At 44.7% G+C, this 24,584-nt stretch overlaps 1 protein-coding gene across 1 annotated transcript; it reads right to left on the bottom strand.

The window, feature by feature from the left end:
• On the bottom strand, window positions 1-24,099 carry gss (glutathione synthetase). The gene is made up of 13 exons (XM_056274197.1): window positions 24,017-24,099; window positions 22,309-22,450; window positions 18,025-18,170; window positions 17,732-17,807; window positions 16,868-17,007; window positions 16,366-16,482; window positions 15,926-16,006; window positions 15,512-15,589; window positions 15,306-15,375; window positions 14,619-14,813; window positions 6,247-6,328; window positions 4,205-4,394; window positions 1-1,904 (listed from the first exon to the last, which is right to left on the bottom strand). The coding sequence occupies exons 2-13, from the start codon at window positions 22,438-22,440 to the stop codon at window positions 1,781-1,783; spliced, it is 1,431 nt and encodes a 476-aa protein (XP_056130172.1). The 5' UTR covers window positions 22,441-22,450; window positions 24,017-24,099; the 3' UTR covers window positions 1-1,780.
• Between the last annotated feature and the right edge of the window lie 485 nt (window positions 24,100-24,584).

Genomic DNA, 24,584 nt, shown 5'->3' with positions numbered 1-24,584 from the left:
AACGTCTAAAAGGAAAAAATGCACTTTCGGGTAGTGAAAACATTTATTTCTGATATTTCCACCAATGTAAACTGCACCATCACCTGAATTGAATAATTAGTGAAGAGAATACAAAAAAAAAGAAGATTGTAATGCATGAAAGGTGTGTCGTTTCATTGGTCTGCAGGCAGGGATGTCTGCCTGTGCTCTGGGGCAGATGCTGTGCAGCAGGAGAGCGGGGTGGTGGGATGCACAAGATGAGCAGATGAGAGGAAAGAGAAGTAGACAGCAGCATATGTAGTGAACAGATGAAAAGTGAAGCCAGCCTTCATACTGCTGCCACTAAGTTTGTGCAGTCGAGATAACGGATCTTGACTACAGTTCCCCACGTTGTATACAACACCAGTCCATCTGCACAAGGATTCACTCAAGTAACCATTTGGTACTGACTACATTTGTCTTCAGTATATTTTAAAAGTCATGAGAAGGGGTCTGGGTAGTGTAGCGGTCTATTCCGATGCCTCCCAACACGGGAATTCGAACCGACGATCCCAGTGTTACCTCCAGCTTGGTCGGGCATCCCTACAAACACAAATTGCTGTGTCTGAAGCCGGATGTGGGTATGCGTCCTGGTCGCTGCACTAGCACCTCCTCCGGTCGGTCAGGGACACCTGTTCGGGGGGGGGGGCTGGGGGGAATATCGTGATCCTCCCACACGCTACATCCCCCCTGGCGAAACTCCTCACTGTCAGGTGAAAAGAAGCGGCTGGCGACTCCACATGTATCGGAGGAGGCATGTGGTAGTCTGCAGCCCTTCCCCAGATCAGCAGAGGGGGCGGAGCACCAACCCACATGCCATGTCCCCCCCTGGTGAAACTTCACTGTCAGGTGAAAAGAAGCGGCTGGTGACTCCACATGTATCGGCGGAGGCAGGTGGTAGTCTGCAGCCCTTCCCCAGATCAGCAGAGGGGGCGGAGCACCGACCCACATGCCACGTCAGCCCCTGGTGAAACTCCTCACTGTCAGGTGAAAAGAAGCGGCTGGTGACTCCACATGTATCGGCGGAGGCAGGTGGTAGTCTGCAGCCCTTCCCCGGATCGACAGAAGGGGCAGAGCAGCAACCAGGACGGCTCAAAAGAGTGGGGTGATTGGCTAAGAACAATTGGGTAGAAAAAGGGGGCGGGGGGCAAAAAAAATAAAGCCATGAGAAAACATCACAGTTGAATGAAGAAATGACTGAATGAAGACAAGTAGATTTGTCTGCTCCCATGTCTGATCTGAATGTGCTGCTTCATATCTGACCATTAAAAGTGAATATAAATAAAGATCATAAGCAGCACTCTACTGTGATTCAAGTGATAAAATGTACACGACTTCACCAAGCTATGCTGTCAACGGACACTTGGTTATTTTGTACTTCCTCCCACAATGAAAGTGACAAGGCCCCTCGCCACGCAGGAATGATTAACAGACCAGTAGGCTGCAGGGAATCATCGGGACTCAGCTGCAACAACAAAACATTTGCCTATTTTATCACCCAACAATGTGCCTCTGGCTCTGGAAAGTAAAACTTATGGTAGCACCACAACTTTTGCAAATACGATCGCCTTCTACTAAGCTATGTGTGTGTCCATCCCGCCACCTCTCACCCCATCCATTTGCCCCCTATCAGCACCCGAGGGACCCTCGCATTCGCTCAGTAGGTTTGTTTTTTTTGGTTTCGACTCGTCCCGGTATCGAAGCAACGTGTTGGGATTTCGTGCAGGTGCAGAGTCCAGCGGGTGGTGGTGGGTTTTTTTTTTCAGATGATGAGGGGGTTGTCCAGCACGGCCACTCCTGCCGCCACACCTCCGTCCGAGTCCTCCGAACTCTTGGTCCTCAGCAGATGGCCCACGCACTCGTTCGTCACCATGTCCGAACCCTGCCTGCAAAGACACAACACGGGGGTTTAAACACACACACTTCACATTCTGCACTTGTACGACAATAATCCTGCACGGTGGCGTTGGTTTGATTTGTTTGTTTGATTTGTCTGGTATTTGTTGCTACTTTGGGTTATGCAGACCCACAACCTGTAATATATCAAGCTGTACTTCATTCTATTCTACAAGTGCTGTTTTCCTAAGTTAAAATAGTTGCATTTGGGCGTCCGGGTAGTGTAGCGGTCTATTCCGTTGCCTACCAACACAGAGATCACTGGATCGAATCCCCGCGTTGCCTCCGGCTTAGTCGGGTGTCCCTGCGAACACAATGGGCCGTGTCTGCGGGTGGGAAGCCGGATGTGGGTATGTGTCCTGGTTGCTGCATTAGCGCCTCCTCTGGTTGGTTGGGGCGCCAGCTTTGGGGGAATAGCGTGATCCTCCCACGGGCTACATTCCCCTGGTGAAACTCCTCACTGTCAGGTGAAAAGAAGCGGCTGGTGACTCCACATGTATGGGAGGAGGCATGCGATAGTCTGCAGCCCTCCCCGGACCTGGCGGAGGGGGTGGAGCAGCGACCGGGACGGCTCGGAAGAGTGGGGTTATTGGCCGAGTACAATTGGAGAGAAAAAAGGGAAGAAAAAAAAAATCCAGAAAAAAAGTTGCATTTGTTGACTGATTTTTAGTGTTGGTTTTTTTTTTGTTTTTTTTTTTTTGTTGGAAAGCCCTGCCCTAACCCAAATGGCCTTAATATTGTGTTTAAACAGTTCTGGCTATTTCATTCCTCTACACTTTTTTTCTTTTCTTGTTTTTTTGGAGGGGGTTCCCCCCTTTTCCTCCCCAATCGCATTACCCCACTCTTCCGAGCTGTCCCGGTCGCTGCTCCACCCCCTCTGCCGATCCGGGGAGGGCTGCAGACTACCACATGCCTCCTCCCATACATGTGGAGTCGCCAGCCGCTTCTTTTCACCTGACAGTGAGGAGTTTCACCAGGGGGACGTAGGGCGTGGGAGGATCACGCTCTTCCCCTCAGTTCCCCCTCCCCCCTGAACAGGTGCCCTGACCGACCAGAGGAGGCGCTAGCGCAGGACACATACCCACATCTGGCTTCCCACCCACAGACACGGCCAATTGTGTCTGTAGGGACGCCCGACCAAGCCGGAGGTAACACAGGGAGTTGATGCGGTGATCAAATCCCCAGTATGACACGGTGGCGCAGTGGTTAGCGCAGTCGCCTCACAGCAAGAAGGTCCTGGGTTCGAGCCCTGGGGTAGTCCAACCTTGGTGGTCGTCCCGGGTCGTCCTCTGTGCGGAGTTTGCATGTTCTCCCCGTGTCTGCGAGGGTTTCCTCCAGGTGCTCCGGTTTCCTCCCACAGTCCAAAGACATGTAGGTCAGGTGAATCGGCTGTACTGAATTGTCCCTAGGTCTGAATGTGTGTGTTTTTAGATTTATCTTATTGTGAAGATGAAACATTAAGCTTCATTTACAGACTCTTCTTTCTTTCTTTTTTTTAAAATTTATTTTTGATTTTTCCCTTTTTCTCCCAATCGATCCCTATTCTAGTCCAAACACCCACCCTCGTACTACATGCGTTCGCCAACTGCATCTCTCCGGCCGGCAGTCTCGAAGGAGACGCCTCGCCACTTCCGTGACGAGGCGAATCCAGGCTGAACCACTGCTTTTTCCCACACCCAGAGACGCATTCATGTGACGAACACAGGCCGACTCCGCCCCCCTCCTGAAGACAGCGCTGCCAAATACTGCTGCTTCATCGAGTCCGGCCATAGTTGGACTCTTCTTTCATGCAGAGGTGATGCCTGCACCATGTCTGAGAACTGATAACTGGGTTGTGATCTACTCACTTTCAAATTGTGTTTCTGGCCTCTATACGACATTTTCTTAGTGATTTGCCTGAAATATAGACATATTGAAAGAGATTGTGTTATTCTAGGTTAGACAACTTCTTTCGGCTTGTTCCCCGTTTCTCAGGCGTCGCCAATGGATTTTATAGTTTCCATCAGTACCCTGTGAGGGCACAGCACCAACGGCAGTCGTTGTTAACCCGGGCCTCGACTGATCCAGTATGGAGCCTCGACTGATCCGGTATGGTCTTGTCAATCCACATACTGATTTGGCAAAATCTTATGTCAGATGCCCTTCCTGACACAACCACTAACCCCGTGGAAGGGGCAGAGGTGAAGCGCTGGATGCCGTCCCAGTACTCATGGACTTGCGCCCATGCCGGATTCCAGGTTAGACAACTGAACAAGTGAAGAAGAGCGAACTGAGCCGTGTGTGACGGTACCTGACGTAAACACCGAACATCCCCAGCTCGCTGATGCAGCTGCTGAGCCGGAGCACGGCGTCCCGTCTCAGCAGGTAGTTGAGCACAGGCCTGGGCTGGATCTTGTCCATCAGAATATAAGCCGTCCTCTCTAAGCTTCCCTTCGCTGCCTCGAGAACCTGGCAGATCTCGGACCCATAGATGTTGTTACCTTTAATAGAAAAAAAGAAAAAGATGGGGATGAGGAACATGAGAGAAAACCTGAACATTTGGTATGTATGTGGTATTTTATATGTGGTATTTTATATGGGGACACTGGGAAAGTGTGGTCCTGAAGGGTGCCATACTGACACCCATGATGATACTGACTTTTTTTTTAGATACTTTATTAATCCCCATGGGGAAATTATGTTCAGCATCTAACCCATCCAAGTTGTGTAGCTAGCAGCAGTGGGCAGCTACCGTGCAGCACCCGGGGACCAATTCCAGTTCATCTTGCCATGCCTTGCTCAGGGGCACAGACAGGAGTATTAACCCTAATATACATGTCTTTTTGATGGTGAGGGGAAACCGGAGCACCTGGAGAAAACCCACATGGGGAAAACATGCAAACTAGAGGACGACCTGGGACGACCACCCAAGGTTGGACAACGCCGGGGTTTGAACTCAGGACCTTCTTGCTGTGAGGCAACAGCGCTAACCACTGCGCCACCGTGTCGCCCCTGATAACTGACTCCCAGATCCGCTCCAACTGAAATGATGGCCAGTTCTGTCGTGTCAGCACCTTCCACACTGACATGTCAGACGAGTTGCTGGTATCGAGACTGTCACATCTTTTAGCTCAAACTGCCATGTCTGCTTGTTAGTCACAACTCTACCTCCTCTTCAAACTCGTTCACTCTTTTTAGGAAATAATTTTCCAGCATTTTCAAGGACATTTCCATGATTTTTGCTTGGACATAAACACAAGTTGATTTGTAAAAAAAAAAAAAAAAAGATTTCATGGGGGACGGTGGGCTCATAACGACCAGTCATCTTTTAAGCCACCGTCAAAGGCTCAGAGATGCTTAACCATGAAAGATTCTCTGACACCAAGTGTGTTTCAAAAACTAGTTGTAGAGCTCAGAAAAAAACATGTCTCTGGTCTTTTGGTTTAGTTTTGGGTTTAAACTCCCATTTTGTTTATATCATAACAGCAATGGTTTTAATAGTAATTCTCTAGTCTTTATATTTTTGACTATTTTAAGAATTCATTTCATTACAATATTCATTCACTACAAAGTCCAAAACATGGACATTGGATACAATTTGACATTGACATTGGATACAATTGACATTGGATACAATCTGATATAATCTGATTATCGATAATAACAGATTTCTTTACATGTACTAACGTTCAAGAACACAGTTAACCCAAAGCAGATGGAAAGTGGCAGTTTTACAAAATTTGTGTTGTTTTTTGTTTTTTTGTCTCAGCTCTGCTGCTCATCCCACAAATACATGTTCCTTACACATGTGGCCCCATTTAAAAGGGAAATAAACAGGCTTTCCAATGGTATAAGATTTACTGCCAAGAAGCATTGTTACAACAAAGAAATAATCTACCAAACACACATTTCCTTACTTTTTGTGCCAAGTATATGTATGTGTGTGTGTATATATATATATTATACTTATGTTTATATATGTCTAATGTATATTATACTTATAAAACATATATGTATAATATACATATGTTAAATATATATGTATATTATACATATATATATTTAATATACATATTTAATACGTAAATCCATTTATTTACATTTGTCCCCGAGCCAACTGTACAAATGTGGCTATGAAAACGAGTGAAAAATCCCCAACAAACTCAGCATAAGCAAAGCACTAAATGTCCTACAGCTCAGTGAAGCGGCTCGGTGACAAAGGTTAGCGTAGAGTGCTGCTCAGACCATCCATGGATGAGTTAATGATCAAGTAAAAAACTCATATCATCATGTACAAAGACCAACAGATAGGTGTGTCAGAGCTAACATTGATGGGATGCTTCTCTACAGTACCTCCTCCCTCCCTCTGGGGCTTCAGGACAAACCTGTCTGGTTTATCCAGAGCCATCGCCACCGTTTTGTCACCCTCAGGGCCCTGAAGACAACAATGAACAGTGACAAAGACATGAAAGAAGAATACAGAAAAGAAATGCCGGCAATGTGAGTGTAACAGGTTTGGATGTGTATTTGCAACAAAACAAAAAAAAACTAAACATGTAGCTAGACAGCAACAACAAAAATGTCCCATGCTGCACTTCAGCAGGAGGACTAGGAAGCATGTTGCCATTAACGACAAGATGGATGCAGCCAAATGCAGGCAAACCCTTGAGGACAACCTGTTTCAATCAGCATTTAGGACCAAGACTCATGTTCCAACAGGACAAACACCAAAAATAGAAAGTTCATTAACACTAGAACGACCAAGACCATCAATTTTGCAGTTTTGGATTTTCAAAGTTTAATAACTGGAAAAAAAAAGATTCAGACCTGACGCTCCCCGAATGCTCCTAAAATTACATATACCTGCATTAAAATGAGTTTTACATCAATTGCACAAAAAGTTATGATAAGCGCTACCTAAAATGACCATAAGCGGTCAAAATGACCGCACGTAATTTGTGCGTCATCGTGCGCGTCATGTGACTATTTATGACGCGTGTTGGTGGCGTCATTTCCTTCGTGAAGTTTGTTGCTCTGTCCTAGAAACACACTAGCGCCCTCCAGTGCACAGAAATAGTCTAAACCTGATGTGTGATTATGTCCAACATGTCTGGTTACAGACGCCGTTACAGACGCACCATGACCACCACCGAGGCGCTGCAGTATTTACAGGCGCTGGACAGCGGTCATCTTAAATTGTTTGAAAACTAGTATTAAAGTTGTTAAAATGTTAATTTTGGTGTCAGTTTCTTAACAGACATACTAACATATGTAATGCATTAATATCTCAACTGGGTATTTATCTTGACACAATATGGAGTTTAAAAACCATGGCCATCAAAATGACGGCCCGCAGTCGTTCTAGTAGTTTTTAAGTTCCGGTTATTGTTTAGGACTGCTTCAATATTTATTTTCAGTCATATTTTCTTTTTTTACATTTCACATTTTATAAACCTTGTTACGTTTGTTAGATTAGCAACATGTGTTTTCTGTTTTGTTTTTCAGGTAATATTTTCACTTTTTCCAATTTTGCTATTCAGGTCGGACCATGTCTCTCTGAAGTTTAAATTGTTTAAAAATAGTATTATAGTTGTTAAAATGTTAATTGTGACGTCAGTCGTTTCCTAACAGACATGCTAACATATGCAATGCATTAATAGCTCAATTGGGTATTTATCTTGACAGAATATAGAGTTTAAAAACCGGCGGTCATTTTGATCGCCCATGGTGGTTTTAGGCAGGAGTGAAATCCCGGTCATTCTTGTGTTAACAGGATGAAATGGTCTAGCCAGATTGAAATCACATTGAAGATCTGTGTTATGGCCTCACATTAATATCCACCAGTGCACTCCCATCTAATTTGCTTGTAGGAATGGGCAAAAATTCAGAAATCTGCTATATCTGTGCACCGCTCACACAGATACGTATACTCGAGAGGCTTCACAGTTTAACTGATGCCAAGCTGCCAAGTTTGCTGTTTTCAAGCCAAATTGGGCTATTTAATAAATGGATGCTGTGAAGAGTCTTTGCATTTGGAGTCTTTCTGCAAACCCAAATGAGTGGATGATCTACTGGAGTCATTCATCCTCATCCGCTTCTTCCTGTGGTCATCTTCAGAGTCAGAACTGTCACGGGCTCTGTCAGTATGTGAGCGAGAGCCCCTCCTCTTTCTTTGTGGAGAGCTCCTATGTGACCATCTGTCAGAATCATGATAATATGACCTATCAGAGCGTGACCCTGTCCCCTCTGCATCTATCTGACCTGGAGTGTGATGAACCTGTACAAGAACCCTCGATCTGGATTGTGACCTGGACCTTCCACGATCTTTGCCAGAACGAGATGATGTGTGTCTGGAATCATGGTCTGATTTTGAGTAACTGGACCTTTCACAGTTTTCTGAGCGCTTGAAGGAGCTTTTCTCCTTTTCTTTGCCACTTGACCCAGAGGAAGACTTTTTTGCCTCCATGCTTCTGCCGTCTGACTTTGTTTTACATTTGGATTCAACTGACTTGTGACTGGAAGACATTTGGAATGAATCGCCATCAGACTCAGAGCCTGCGAGGGGAGTGCCATCAGCCAGGGACCTGGTTCTGAACAGCTGACTGGTTGTTCCACATTTCTTGTCGTGTCATGTACATGTGGTGCTGCAGGCTCGCTTGGAGGTGGCTGCTCAGTGACCCTGACATTACCGTCCTCTATTTCAGTATGTGTGTGATTCCGAATTGTTCTCAAGTGCTTCCTTTTCCTCCTGTACCTTTGCCCTCTAGCCGTCACAACATTATATTGTGACGGCTGCAGGGCAAATGACCTCCATCAGGAGGTTGCAGGTTCCGGCTTTTTTTTTTTTTCAGCTACTTTCAAATTGGTCCATGGCAGCCAAAAATGTTTAGCTGAAGTAGAAAAAGTAACAGACAAAACATTTTGGAAAAGCATATTGACCCTGGAGTTAAATATCTGGAAACCGGCAGATGGACATAGACTGCAGCATTTGCTGCACCTGCACACAAGCGGAGCGCTATCATGACTGAGAAGTTACCTTTAAAACTTTGAAAAGAGAGGAGTGGGGAGTGAGAGGGAGATCGGCTGAGAAGCAGACAGCAAAGACAGAGGGAGACAGAAAGAGAGACACGTCGGGGAACCAGGCACATAAATCACATCGTGCCATCTATATCAATGCTATGGTGTTTGCGTATATCAGGTAACCTTATGTCCTGTATGCCTTTATAATTGTTTAATGATCAGAATCAGAATCAGAAGGGGAGCACAGAAGAGGTGAAGAAGAGAGTGCAGGCAGGGTGGTGTGGGTGGAGAAGAGTGTCGGGAGTGATTTGTGACAGCAGGGTACCAGCAAGAGTTAAAGGGAAGGTTTACAAGATGGTTGTGAAACCAGCTATGTTATATGGTCTGGAGACAGTGGCACTGAGGAAAAGACAGGAGGCGGAGCTGGAGGTGGCAAAGTTGAAGATGCTAAAATTTTCACGGAGAGTGATGAAGGACGACAGGATTAGGAACGAGTATATTGGAGGGACAGCTCAGGTTGGACGGTTTGGAGACAAAGCAAGAGAGGCAAGATTGAGATGGTTTGGACATGTGTGGAGGAGAGATGCTGGGTATATTGGGAGAAGGATGCTGAATATGGAGCTGCCAGGGAAGAGGAAAAGAGGAAGGCCAAAGAGGAGGTTTATGGATGTGGTGAGGGAGGACATGCAGGTGGCTGGTGTGAGAGAAGAAGATGCAGAGGACAGACAGGAAGAGATGGAAACGGATGATCTGCTGTGGCAGCCCCATTGTTTGCTGTATTTTTTTTTCGGATTTTCTCCTGTATTCTTCAGCTGTCCTGTGTGCATGATCAGGTAGACTTTATTAATACTTTTTACCGAGTGTTCAGTTGTTTAGTTGGGTTGTTTTCAGGAGGAATGGCATCCTCCGAGACGCCACCTCCATCCATCTGTCACGGGATTCGGGTAGTCCCACCTGGAGCCCAGTGTGATGGTGCAGCAGGGATTGTTGGCCGTAGGAGAGCAAGTTGGTCATGGCAAGCTACTATTTGCTTCCAGGATGAACAAGGCTGTGGTGATATTTTTGAAGGAGGAGCGTCATGTTAGTGAGATGACTGAGAGGGGTGTAGTTATCAGGAATATCTATACTACTGTTTCTCCATTGTCAGTTCCCTCGACCCAAATCAGTGTCAGGTGTTCCACCATTTATCCCCAATGAGCTGTTGGAAAATTAGCTGTGGGGGTTTGGTAAATTTGCCAGTGGTTTCAAAACTGTCAGTCTTGGATGTACAGGTCTAAAGGTAAAACATGTTCAGTCACTCAGGAGGCAGGTATTTTTGTTTTTGGATTCTCCGACACAGAGTTTGGAGGTTTCATTTAGAGTTAAACATGGGCATGACTTGTACAAGTTGTATGCTATTCGGGGCGGTTGAAATGTTTTGAGTGTGGCGATGTCGGCCATAAGCGGTTCGCATGTCCGCATAGACAGCAAGCGGAAGCAGACACCGCAGAGGCTAACATCCCGCCCACTGATAATGTCTCCGAGGTGGGGAGAGAAGAACGGAGGGACAACCTGCTCCACTGGTTATAGGAGAGGAAATAGGCTCTCACCCTATGGCCTCAGAGCCAGGGGCAGAACTTGCAGAAACACTCGCAGCTGAACAGGTGGCTGCACCCAGCAGCTCGGCAGAGACTGAGAATGTGCTCAGTGATGAGGGACAAAGTGTGACAGGCGGAGGTAGGCCTACTGAAGGAAACACAGAGTGTGGGGGAGAGATTCCCAGTAGCCAGGTAACAAGTAAGGCTGAGGACTTGGGTTACAATTCGGAGTCTGTTAAGTGTGTCAGTTGGTGAAACATCAAACCACAGCACAGATATGTATTCTCTAGAGCAGTGGTTCTCAACCTTTTTGGGGTCCTGGACCCCCTGCGTATTTTTGATCTATCCTGAGGACCCCTCCACCTGATCTTGGGGGAGGGGGGTTGCAATTTGATAGAAACAGTAGAAACTGCATTTTAAATTGCATTATAGCATTTATTCACTCTTTGGGGCAAAAATAAGATATTTTGTAATGCCAATTCCGTATTCCAGCTCTTTAATAATAGACTGACAGAGACTGGCTTTTTCCTTTTTTTGCCAGCTCTTATGCTCTGTTGCAGATGGTCTGCCGGTGAGGGATGACATAGTCTGCATCCACAGCCCCAAAACATGCACCAAAATTTACTAGCCCTTGTGCCACATGAGTAAACCCCTTACCAGACACAATATCAAATGGGCCCAAGTCAGAGTAGCAGAACTCCACAAAATCATCCATGAGTTTAGATTTCGCTTCAAGTGGCACCTTGTTCTTCATGAATGTTGACATCACGGGCTGATTTGATGGAGCTTGTTGAGTGGGCTTACTAGGCTGTGGGGCAGCGAGCCCACGACATGAATGCCTATTCAGGTTTGATATACCTGTGTTATGGCCATCATATTTGTACAATGCCTCACAACTCAAGCAGATAACGTAGTCTGTAATGGTGTCATCAGACATAACAACCTGCCCAAATCTCTCCCGCGCCTTACTTTTTTGGCTCTCTTGGCTTGCAACCTTAGCATAGCCTGTTTTTAACTTTACTCTGATTCTTCTTCTTTCGGCTTGTTCCCCGTTTCCCAGGGGTCGCCACAGCGGATTTGATAGTTTCCATCAGTACCCTGTGAGGGTACAGCACTGATGGCGGTTGTTGTTAACCCAGGCCTTGACCAATCCGGTATGGTCTTGTCAATCCGCATAATAATTTGGCAACATTCTACGTCGGATGCCCTTCCTGACATAACCACTAAGCTTGTGGACAGGGGCACAGGTAAAGTGCTGGATGCCATCCCAGTATTCATGAACTTGCGCCCATGCCTGTTCTCTGATTATGTCTGCCATATCGTCAGTGGTAGCCTCTTCTTTCTGACCAGAAAGAGTTTTGGCAGTGTAAACAAAAGCTACAGATACCACTTAGGGGAAGCCGCTACACTCTAAAACACATGCAATGACCAAAACCACAATCGCAAAGCAACGATAAAGCTGCTTTCACGGGTGCATGTGTGTGTTTCAGAGTGACAGTAAGGGCCTGGATATACTCCAGAGTGGACGCGGACAGCTGCGGACTCCACAACGCATATTACCTCTGTTTATACTACTTACTGCAGTCCGCTTGGAGTAAGTGTTTCGTACATGCGCAGTAGATCGCGTTACGTATTTCCGGGCAAAATGGCGACATACATGCAAGAAGAAGAAGAGCTGCTTTGTTTGTTGTATTTAGCAACATGGAGAAAGAAAAAAGCGAAAAGCAAGAAAATGGTGTGTGCGGCCGCTCAATCACAATAGGACCAAGGAAGGGGAGTTCGGCACACTGGTGCAGGAAATGCATGTAATGGATGAGGAAAAGCACCATCAGTATTTTCAGATGTCCACCGCCAAATTGGTTGGTGGTTGATTTGTTTGTTTGGTGTTTAATTAACTTGGAAAGCCAGCTCCAAAGGGGAACAATGGTGGGAACACAAACATTCCCGCCTGGTGCACCGCTTCTTCCCTTCAGCTTCTTTCTTGCCTTCATGAACCGGTCTCTCAAATACTTCCATTTCTGTCGGCACACACCTTCTTCTTTCCCCAAAGTCTTGGCAATTTCCTTCCATGAATTTGTGCACATCTGGTTATCTCTGTAGTGTTTTATTGACGAATTATAAAGATGAGGGTAATGACGGACCTCTTCACACAGCCTTCTTCAAAGTCGGTGTCCATTATTGTTTATCAGCGCATGTGCAGTTGTGCCCTTTTTTGTGTCCGCATGGACACAAAAAAATGGAGGTACGCGGATGACCGTGCGGACCCTACGCGTACACCCTCTGATGACGAAATTTACGTCATGCGGCCCCTCGCAGACCCTCGTGTACTCGCAGACGCGGAAAGTATAACTTGCGCTTAAAGAGAAGGTAGACTGGTAATGCACAGCCTAGCCTATTGCACAAAGTAATTCTCTAAGTTATTCAGAACTTACTTTGGCAATTTTTCACCCGCCCCGCCCGAATCCGTGATATTTTTCTAGTAAGCCTGACCTGAACCTGCCCGACCCGTGGGTCAACCTGTGAGACCCTCGGGTTGTGGGTTGACCCGCGCATCACTATTCCGCTGGAGAATCGTATTGGACCTGGCAACCCTGCCTAAAAATCATTGAATCAGGGTGTGGTGGACAGTTTCGTACATAATGAAAATATGTCTTGTTTTTGAAAAACAAATCGTTCTTTAACTGAAAATATGTTTGCTTCTTGATTGTATGGGATTTACTGTGGTGAAATGAGATGAAAATGTTTAAAAGCATTAAACTTTAGAGACATAATACGAATAAACCGTGAAAGTGTTAAAGAGTAACACTGGTGTCATTTTGTTTCTATGTTTGTCAAGAAATGCTATAAGAAGACTTAACTGCTTCATGCATTCTGAATACTCACAAGTCTTGTCCATCTAGCCAATGCCACATGTAGCGCCCATCCAGGAAGCCATAGGATCCAATGATCTCAAAAATATTATATACTGTCTACAGAAATATAGCTTCAGCCGTATAGAGTAAAATCCCATATTGTGAAAAAAAACTGTATTCCACTTCATCGTCAGGTGACTCTCAAAAGCCAGCTAATTGTTCTGTTTAATAGGGGCTATTTTCATTATTTCAATGCCACACATTTTTATTTACATCTTATGTGGCAAGCAGACAGAAGCCAGCTACAGACAACAAGATACTGACAAAGGTTTTCTTCTACATTCTTTACTGTGAAGGGACTTTCAAGTCACTTCACCTTGAAAGTCAGGACAAGGAAGTGTGTGGTAACCAGTTGTGGTGTAATTTACAACAAATGGGTATCACCTCAATATGATTTCTAAGTGTTTTGGTGACCAAGGCAACAGCACACCTATGTGACCCATTATGAACTTCCACCCATTATCCATCCATTATCCAAACCGCTTATCCTGCTCTCAGGGTCACGGGGATGCTGGAGCCTATCCCAGCAGTCATTGGTCGGCAGGCGGGGAGAAACCCTGGACAGGCCGCCAGGGTCACCATATTTGATATTGTCAGCTGATTCATTTGACATTTGTGTTTTAAGGGTAAACAAAACCAGAATTACCTGATTGGCTCCATAGTAGTGAGTGGGAAAACAAAGTGGGATGTGTTGGACGGTGTCATGCGACACCTCTTTAAGGTAAATACTCTTCCAAATAACTGACGGGGCTGTTTTAATCTATGAAAACCACTTCAAAACACACTGACACTCTTTAAAACATAGACTATCTTAGATAAAATCAGATTCAATTAATTAGATTAAATCAGATTAGGTTAGACAAAATTTGATTCAATCAGATTAGAAAGTTAATGAGCCCATCGGAGAAATTGAATTTTTGCAGCAGTAAATTGATGACTCAAAACAGAAAATCATAAAAATAGACATTAAAAAGTCAATAAACTAGACATAGGCCTGGGCCAACCAGTCTGAACTTCTTTTTTTTCCAATACAATCGGGTCCTATGGCTTCCTTTATTGGAGCTAAATGTGCCATTGGTGAGATGGAAAAGATTTGCAAGTATGGGGAATGCATGTGGGAATTTAACCTTCAAAATTTTGTTTTCTAAATTGTTGCCCTTAGAAGTTGGTTTCATGAGCATATTTGAGTATCGTAACTAAATAGATTGCCTCTTACCATGTCCAGAGTGTAGAGTCCAGCAAAAGTGGCTCTGATCTGGTCCACCACCTTAGGTTCATCAGGAAAAAACCTCTCCAAAACTCCAGGTCTGGCCAGTTCCTGTTGCACTTTTTTGGTTCCAGCCAGGTGGGTTGCAATGTCTGGACACTTCACAGCCATAGAACGCTCCATCATCAAACGAGCCTCCCAAATCTAATTTTTAAAAAACGTAAAAAAAAAAATTTAATTAAAAAAATACAATTTTAAAAATAAAAAATGCAGTTAATTTTTTTAAATTAAATTTAAAAAAATTATTGAATTTAAAAAAGTCTTAAAAATTGTAAAAATAAAAGATTATTTTTTCAACTTCATACCTTCTTTTGCAAGTATGTGGAGATTTAACAAACCAAACAAACTATAAAGTATAATTTTAAAATATTCCCTTCAGCAAGACTATAAATGAAATCAATGGGAATGCCGAGGCATAGTTACTGGCATTATAGGAACTATTGTTTTTTTTTCTCAGTTTAAAGCAAAATTATTACAGTTCCTTTGCACCAAATATGTCATAACAGTTAGAAAGGTGAGGGTTTCCATATTATCCAAAACCTTGAATGAATGTATTGTTCATTTTTGCATGCCATCCGATCTATTTCAGGCAACCATGGAACACAAAGTGTGGGGGGAAAACAGCTGCGTCATGACCTGTTCAGAGTTGTAGTGCTGAGGCATGTAGCCATTCCTGAAATACACCACGGCAACCTCCTGGCCATCTCTGAGGGCAGAATTTCAAAAGATGAAAGTATTTTAAATGATTTTTTTTTCTTATTGCTAGATATGGTTTTAATCTATATAAAAGAATAAACATATTTCAAAACTGATTTACTTTTAATGGGCCGTAGCAGACTCACACAAATAATCTCTTGCCCTGATCGAGGGATCCAGTCTTACACACGTCTTCGAAACGCCGCCTTATTGTCCGAATATTTCTGAAAAACATTTGCCATGGCACCCGTTTGTTGCAGCAAAACTTGATTGCAAAAAGCTGATTTATACGATTCACATTATAGCATGATATGACTACATCCTAATTACCAATTTCAAACTTAAACGATCATCAAGCCATTTGCATCAGTTAAAGTACATGAAGAAAGAGTATGAGTAAAAATTTAATTCCAGCTGGCCATTGGATACTAGGGGAGGGTATTACAGTGGATTCCAAAAAGCAAATAGAAACCTTTTCCCAAAAATATAGCCATACGGGATGTAAGCCATTGGGTGGTGGATAGTTCTTTGAAGACACCCTTTGTGCGCTCATGCCTTACCTCTTCCACAGCTCATTCTCAACATATCGATGGTCAAAAATGTTTCTTTCCACCTCGTCGATCATGAACATGACGACTGCTCTGCAATGAGAAGGGGTCGTTCCCGTGAGACATCTTAACATAATACAATCTCTGACACAACACAAAATTATGACGTGTTTTTGGGATATATTTTCTCCCATTTATGTCAACTTTCATAATCATGGCACTTATCAAGAAAGGAAATTTACCTGAAAAAAGGTTAATGAAATAGTGCCAGATATTCATTTTTAAATGTTTGGTATAGCTACCAGGATTTTGACCTTAAAACTGACACAAATACCAAACCATTATTTTAATTTCCAACTCAATTTGTGATTAAAATCCCGATCCGGTTGTTTTAATAAAAGCGAATAAAGAACGGTTAATCCGGAAATTCTGGAGCCCTGGCCAGTGCATACTTCTCTGATCCATGGAGCTCCCAGGCCTTGGCCAGCCCCCTGGCCAGCCCTGCCGCAGGGTTATTGTCCAGGACACGCTGGCTCTCCTCCAGCCTACCAGCCACCTTTAGGATGTGTCTGAAGAGCAGAGGGTGAAGAAGGACAAGATAAAACAGGGAGAAAAAGAAATAAAACGACTTAGAATGGGAGGGAAGGAGTGCCTCCGTAGCCGAATGGTTACAGAGCATGCCGCGTGGTTGCTGGTTCGATTCCAGCCAGTGACCTTTGTTGCATGCCATACTCCTCTCTCTCTCCCACATTTCCTGTCTGCTGCTACACTTTCGCTATCTAATAAAAGATATAAAATGGCCAAAAAATAATCTTAAAAAAAAAGGAGGGAAACAGAAATAAGAAAAGGGCAATAACAAGATTTAAGTGCTTTGTTCACTCTGAAGTCGTGACACCTAAACAGAATAAGCTAACGCGGTCTATGTACAGAACTGACGTAATGACCCTAACGTACCGATGGATGTCTGGTGTGCGTGAGGCGAGACCTCCGAAACTGGCAGCAATGGTGTTGATCTCAATCTGCTTCAGCGAAGACATCCCATCCTCTCTCTGGTCCAGCATGTAGTCGGACCGGTTCAGGCCCAACACAATCAACTGGGGAAGAAGGTAGAATTGCCACTTACATACACCAATAATAACCCCATAAAATTCAACAGTAACAGTAAAACAATAACGGCAGTAGGGCTACACGATTATGACTAACATGATGATCCTGATTACTTTGTTTAATATTGCGATCACAATTATTTATCATAATTATTCATCCGTTTTGGGGAACAGAACTGTTTCATTGAGCATTTTAAATACAGGCTAAAATAATTAACTCTTTGACCTCGTAGAAAAATAAACTTTAGGGGGGGATACTGGATTAGTCTTTGATTGGGCTAATTCCCAACCTTAGTATGTCTCATTTTCATTGGGAGTGATGAAGAAGGACAGGATTAGGAACAAGTATATTAGAGGGACAGCTCAGGTTGGATGGTTTGGAGACAAAGCAAGAGAGGCAAGATTGAGATGGTTTGAACATGTGTAGAAGAGAGATGCTGGGTATATTGGGAGAAGGATGCTGAATATGGAGCTGCCAGGGAAGAGGAAGGCCAAAGAGGAGGTGTATGGATGTGGTGAGGGAGGACATGCAGGTGGCTGGTGTGACAGAGGAAGATGCAGAGGACAGGAAGAGATGGAAACGGATGATCCGCTGTGGCAACCCCTAACAGGAGCAGCCAAAACTAGTAGTAGTGGTAGTAGTAGTAGTAGTAGGTCTCTGTACTTTAGACCGCAGGCTTAAAGAGGTCCAATTTCTCTGGGACAGACAAACCTGAGACTTTCCTTCTTCCAGCACCTGGCGATAGATACTGAAGAGCCTCCTGGTGAAATCATCCACTGCAATGGTGCTAGGGACAAAGAGGACCATTCAGGTGAATCATCTGGACAAGAACCTCACCTGAAAGTTTACATATGTGTTCCACCCCAGTAAGTCAAATTGAGAGAAACGCATCATTTGAAGGAGAAAGTAAAGCGCAAAGAACCTCTGTATACAATTGTTGGTGAGCTCCTTTTTAAAGTACTTGTGCAATCACCCTTGTGATTACCACCAGATTCACACCCTACCTAGCAAGAGCCTCCTCTAGAAAAACAGGGTCCTGGCTGATCCTGTCCACTAGCAGGTTGTAGTGAGTTTGCACCGCCAAAGCCTGCTGGAATACAGCTCTGGGCACGGCCGAGGGGAACAGCGTGAACGGAGCGTAGGTCACAATCTGCAAAAACGAGACAGAGGTGTGGAAATAATGAACTTGATGTAGAACTTTTTCCACAAATGAAAACATCAAACTGTTTCTCATGGAATGTGAGGGCATGTAATGACGGATAACAGATATTCGGGTCAATGGTCCCCATCACTGCACACACAGGCTTAAAAGAAACCCACTCTTGTTCCTGCTTCTCAAAATAGATCGAATTCCAAACATCACTTTTCATTAAACATGATTCACTGAGCCGCACTGGATCAACAGTTTATTTGTATCTCGCCCCCCTCGCTGGCTTCTCAAATGTTGCTCTTTTGCACCGATTCAGTTAAACAAGGGAAACACTTTGTTTTTTGGGGATTTTTTTTGGGGGGGGGGGTTGCTCTTTGATTTGATTGTTTCCTGTAAATCAAGTAGCTTTTCAACATTACACAGGACAGAGACTATAGCTGCCCTAGTCAGTGAACGGTCGCCGTTCAGAAGCTACTTTTCAAAGAAGTCAATCATGACCAATGTTTACTGAGGTTTCTCTTGTCGACTGAGGTTTCTCTTGTCTGCTGAGGTTTCTCTTGTCTACCGAGGTTTCTCTCGTCTTTCACAACCGCTTCCTCAAGTTATCAGCAACATCCAGGCTTACACTGTTTATTCAGAGCAAACAAACCCTTCTGGCTGCATGCTTGGCAAAACCATGTAGGCTTGTTCATCCTGCAGCCTGCAGACAACTCCTACAGTCATGTCTGAACGTTCCACTTTAACAAAGTTTAAGGTCCCGCAATTAAAACATACATCAGTGGTAGCAGAAATATTCCAGTGACGTCATCACTGAATGGCAAATGGCTGTTAGAATATTCTGCATTCTTCTCTTAATGTTAGGCTGACTGTGCGGCGCCAAACAAACGATAGAAATGTCTAGAGGAGTGAACTCAGTAGAGTGAAGATCTCCGCCAGGCGTACGTATCTCCCCTCCACTGGTGTTCGAACTTGGCGACAAACCTTTTTTTCACCTACCGGGAGAAGGCAGATACACGCACACACATACAGAAAAAACAAGTGTTTTTCCTGCCGTTATAAGACTTTTGCGTAGCGCCCAAGTCGATTGAACAGGACACATCAATCAATCAATCCCGTTGCATTTTATATAGCGCTTTTCTAGCTACAACAGCCACTCAGAGCGCTTTACATTTCTGGTCCATTTCATTTAAATGATCCATTTAAATGTGCCTGTCCTCTTCATCCTTGACCCTCATTCCCCCCTTCACACAGCTGCCTCCTTATGGGACATTAATCCTGTTCATATAGGAATCACTGACTCTGTCGCATCCAGTTTGTGCTTGCTCTGTGAATACTGAATCACAATGCCTTGGAAAATTACTCTTTGTGAGTCACCAGTAATTACTGTTTGCTCAGCGAAATTTTTTCAGGTCCTCCAACAGCAAAGTGTGAAGAATTGTGCAGTAGGTGTGAGAGAGCAAGACATAGCAAAAGTAGGTGGCACACGTAGGGTGATTTAGTGATTTTATAATTTACGTAAGTCTGACACTGCCTCCTGTTAAGACAGTGAAACTGAACTTGCAATGCCAGAAGTTGTATCGAAGTATCAAAGATTGTGTATCGAAGTACCGGCACAGTACATTATCAAAGTACAGTATCAAAGACAATGAGCTCCACCAAATAACCTTGGCACTGCCGCTTTTCAGTCAGCACCATGGCAGGACACTCAGAAGCAGACAAACATGAAAAAAAATTGTTAATATGCAGCACTCAAGCTAATATGTACCTAATAAACATGTTTTGCCTGTCAGTCTGTGGATGTGCAGCCTCCTAGGCAGACCTCGTACAAAAGCAACCAAGTCTTATATGAAATGACAGAGATCAGGCAATTTTTTTTTTTTAGAATTTCCCCCCTTTTCTCCCCAATTGTATCCGGCCAATTACCCCATTCTTCCGAGCCGTCCCGATCTCTACTCCACCCCCTCTGCCAATCCGGGGAGGTCTGCAAACTGCCACATGCCTCCTCCGAAACATGTGGAGTCACCAGCTGCTTCTTTTCACCTGGCAGTGAGAAGTTTCGCCCAGGGGATGTAGCACGTGGGAGGATCACACTATCCCCCCCCCCCCAAACAGGCGCCCCAACTGACCAGAGGAGGTGCTAGTGCAGCGACCAGGACACATACCCAAACCCGGCTTCCCACCCGCAGACACGGCTAATTGTGTCTGTAGGGATGACTGACCAAGCCGGAGGTAACACGGGGATTCGAACCGGCGGTCCCCGTGTTGGTAGGCAAGGGAATAGACTGCTACGCCACCCGGACGCCCTTTTTCAAAGGTTTTTAATCACCGCCACAAGAGGTTCTTCATCATACAGTCATAACTGTGCACAAAAAAAACTTTACGCTGATACGTCCAATAGTTTGCGAGATTAGCTGCGGACAGACAGACGGACACACACACCTAGGGACAATTTAGTACGGCCGATTCACCTGACCTACATGTCTTTGGACTTTGGGAGGAAACCAGAGCACCCGCAGGAAACTCACACAGACACGGAGAGAACATGCAAACTCTACACAGAGGACGACCCGAGACGACCCCCAAGGTTGGACTTACCCGGGGTTCGAACCCAGGACCTTCTTGCTGTGAGGTGACTGTGCTGACCACTGTGCCACCGTGCCGCCACATTTCTTACCAACTGATTAAATTTCCAACACTCAAAGCAGACTTTATGACCTGCCTGTCTTTTCCAATGTTTTTTCCAATGACACATTATTTGTCCAATCACGTGGGACAAAAAATGTTCATCTTGAAGACATGCATGCACAGATCAAATCTGTTGAGGCTTGGTGTAAGTCTGAGGGAAGTGGATTTATCCTTGTTTAAAACTTTGTCTTCTTCTTCTTTCAGCTTGTTCCCTGTTTTTCAGGGGTCGCCACAGCGGGTTTTACAGTTTTCATCGGTACCCTGTGAGGGTACAGTACCAATGGCGGCTGTTGTTAACCCGGGCTTCAGCCAATCCCGTGTGGAGCCTCGACTGATCCGGTATGGTCTTGTCAATCCACATAATGATTTGGCAACATTTTATGCCGGATGCCCTTCCTGACACAACCACTGACCCTGTGGACGGGGGCACAGGTAAAGCGCTGGATGCTGTCCCAGTGTTCACGGACTTGTTCAGAACTAATCAGATCAAAATCAGATGACATTTTACTTTGATAGAGCACTGAGGCAAATTGCTACAATTCAGGTTTTTTTTTGTATTTAGGAAAATCTCCCTCGAAATAACCGGACCACGTTTTAGAAACTTCCATCTAATGAATATTAAAATAATAACAGTGGCATGTGCACAAAACATTGTGTAAATTAGCAGAAAATTTAAGTGGGGCTACATGATGGTCGCTGTGAAATGTGTAAATATATATGAGTACCAAGACTGGGTGCAGTGGTGAGGAAGTTGTGCTTGTGATCTCTTTGACACACACATGTCGCATCATGTTTGGCCAATTATGGTTGTTTCATAACTGGCTGAGCGTAGTATCAAGATGCATCCATCTATCAAGTTTATCAAAACTGGACCTGTGTTGTCTTGAGATATTGTGTGATCGGGATCTTTTTCGTCTGCAGGGGTTTGCCATGTTGGGCCAATTACTTTTAGATCAGAGTGGAACCGGTGATGAGGTATGTGGGATGAGTGCATGGATGTAGACCAATCCACAGCACCCCTGACCGCCCTGATCATGACGGACAGTATTATCTCTACAATTTGGGGTTGCTCTATTGAACCTTGTGTTTTAATAAAACAAGATAAAGTCCAGGTGTGGAAACAAAAGTTTCAAGTATTCTACAGAATGGATATTTTCGAGGCGAAAGAATCAAGGAAGCATCCTCAAAATAAATGAAGTAAATGAGCACACTATCATGGAAATAAATGTTGCTCTTGTCAAATGAGCTCCATTGAAGGCATCGCTGTTATACAACTTTGGCAAGCCAAGCCTGTTTTGCTTGCAGGGTTTTGGCTCCAACATCCCTGTGGACTGATTGATCTAAATGCATTGTTCATTACTTTAACTCAGAATTTGTTAAACTGCATCCTTAGTTTAATGATCAAATTCTCATCTAATTATATCAACTCCACACGCTATGGCTCATTTCTTACCTCAGATGACTTGGGGGTCTCTTTAGTCCGCATCAAAACGCCATGTAGAAGAGCTGTGTCTTTAGCCAAGTCTGACAAGTTTTCTATCAGGCCAGCATTCATCAACACCTCCTCTGGTATCCCATCAGCCATGGTTACTGACCTGTAATATCATCAATAGTCATATTCTGCATGCAGCCATCTCGTGAAACACATAGGAAAGTACACAAGTGCTCAACTATGGCCTCTATACACGCCCATTTACCAGGGTTCATTCATTCTGATTGACTCACCTGCTCCTTTAACTTTATAACATCAAATTTGGTATGCAACACATTACGATAAACGTTTGATTCCTTGATTTTGTGGACCAAACTGTCAGATGAATGGATGAGTAAATGGCGTGCTAAAAACAGGGCTTTGAGTAGTTTTTTATTCTGGCTGACCTGACACCCGCTTCGATAGTAAAGCCTCATTCAGACTTGTTATATCTACCAGTGGCAGCTGGCCAGTACAGGGCGCTGGGGCGCCGCCCCCTTCAAACATCAAGAGATGAAAATCTATTTAAGCATGTCAAATATAATTTAGTTGTATAATGCAAATAATTATTAAATAAAAGTGTTTTCAGTCTGTGAACGCCTGTCAGCAGCCATTAAATATTGGCTCCAATGGTGTTTGGTTGGTTTTGTCTGAATACATATACTTCCTGTCTGAATACATATACTTCCTGTCTGAATACATATACTTCCCGGGTGAGGGGCGCCGGCCAAACCATACCTTATGTAAGCCCTAAAACTTGTGGCGAGCAGGTGACCTGAGGCTGCTGTCTAATTGGTTTCTTCAGATTTTCCACACTCCCCCCCTTTTAATTGGCAGCAAATTGGTATTGTTTAAAAAAAAAATTTTTTTTGATCTAACTTGATTGGACAATTCTCGTGGCTGTCAATCATGTTCGCACCCACCACGACGCCTCGTCTCGACTGTCAATCATCCAACGTCTACGAACCCTGATAAAATATTGTCCTTCTTAATGTAAACTACTAATAAAGACACGTTAGCCCCTAGCTAGCCGAGCGGTTAGTGATGTCGCCTTGTGGTGCAGTACACCCCGTATCGAATCCCGCACCGGGCAAGAAAATAACCGGTTACATTAATAACTCTGTGGACATTAAAGCAGCTGTCAGGTGGGCTGCGCCAAGGTAAATTGCGGGGGGGGCCCCCCAGACATTTTTAGCACCAACCGCCACTGATTATCTGCCACGTTCCCTTCAGGAATCAAAACGCGACAAAACACTGGTCATGTACAGCTAGAACGTTTACCACCGGTTCATTCCGACTGAATGTTTGGATAAGAGATGACAGGCTGTCCCAAAGTCCAAAGACACGTCGGTCAGGTGAATCGGCCCTACTCGGTGTGAGTGGGTGTGGGCCCTGTGATGGACCGGCGGCCTGTCCAGGGTGTCTCCCCCGCCAGCCGCCCACCGGCTGCTGGGGCGGGCCAGCATCCCGCGACCCTGAGAGCCGGATAAGCGGTTTGGATAATGGATGGGTGACTGCTTGTTGTGGGACTTTACCGGTCGTCTTTCCCCAGCCGACGGCGCTACACTGACACTTCCTATCGCTATCCGGCCGCCTACAGATGACGACGGCGGCGGCTCAGTAAAAAAAGCATAATTTGACGGCTTCAGTGAATGAATGGAAAGGTTTAAAGATGGATGCACCCCCTTACCGTGTCGCGCCGAGAGGAACCCTCCCAAAACTAAATCGTCGTCACCCTACTGCTGCCTCTGCTGCTGCTGCTTCTTCTTCTTCTTCTTCTTCGGCTTTTGTTTATTGGCGGTTGGCAAACGACGATTTGGTAAATTACCGCCACCTGCTGGACTGGAGAGTGGCTCCAACCGTGTATTTTACTTTACAAAAAACTCCCTCCTAAATCCTTTATCTAAAATCATTATTGTAACCGGTTATTTTCTTGCCCGGTGCGGGATTCGATACGGGGTGTACTGTACCACAAGGCGACATCACTAACCGCTCGGCTAAATGGTCAGACCCGTTAGCTAGGGGCTAACGTGTCTTATTAGTAGTTTACAGTCGTCACCCTCCCCGGAAGCTTGTTATTCCCGCGCTCCGAAGAGACTTCTGAGGATCTGCACACTTCCGGATCCCACAAGTCCTCTAAAGATTTTCTTTCTACTCCAGCAGTACAGTTAATTACCTTTGCCAAAAAGGCCAAAAACCTCATCTGGTCCTTACAAAAGCAGAACTCGGTATGCCTCCTGACTGACTTGTCCTCCTTG

Source organism: Lampris incognitus, chromosome 2, assembly GCF_029633865.1.
Source record: "Lampris incognitus isolate fLamInc1 chromosome 2, fLamInc1.hap2, whole genome shotgun sequence".
NCBI classification, from domain to species: domain Eukaryota; kingdom Metazoa; phylum Chordata; class Actinopteri; order Lampriformes; family Lampridae; genus Lampris; species Lampris incognitus.
This window is presented reverse-complemented; position numbering and strand designations above follow the sequence as displayed.

Coding starts and splice junctions, on each gene's coding strand:
- gss (XM_056274197.1), bottom strand. CDS start 22,440: ATGGCTGATGGGATACCAGAGGAGGTGTTGATGAATGCTGGCCTGATA. Junction 14,814..15,305: donor AGCACTACAACTCTGAACAG/GTCATGACGCAG, acceptor TTTAAAAATTAG/ATTTGGGAGGCTCGTTTGAT. Junction 6,329..14,618: donor GACTCTACACTCTGGACATG/GTAAGAGGCAAT, acceptor TGTTGTCTTCAG/GGCCCTGAGGGTGACAAAAC.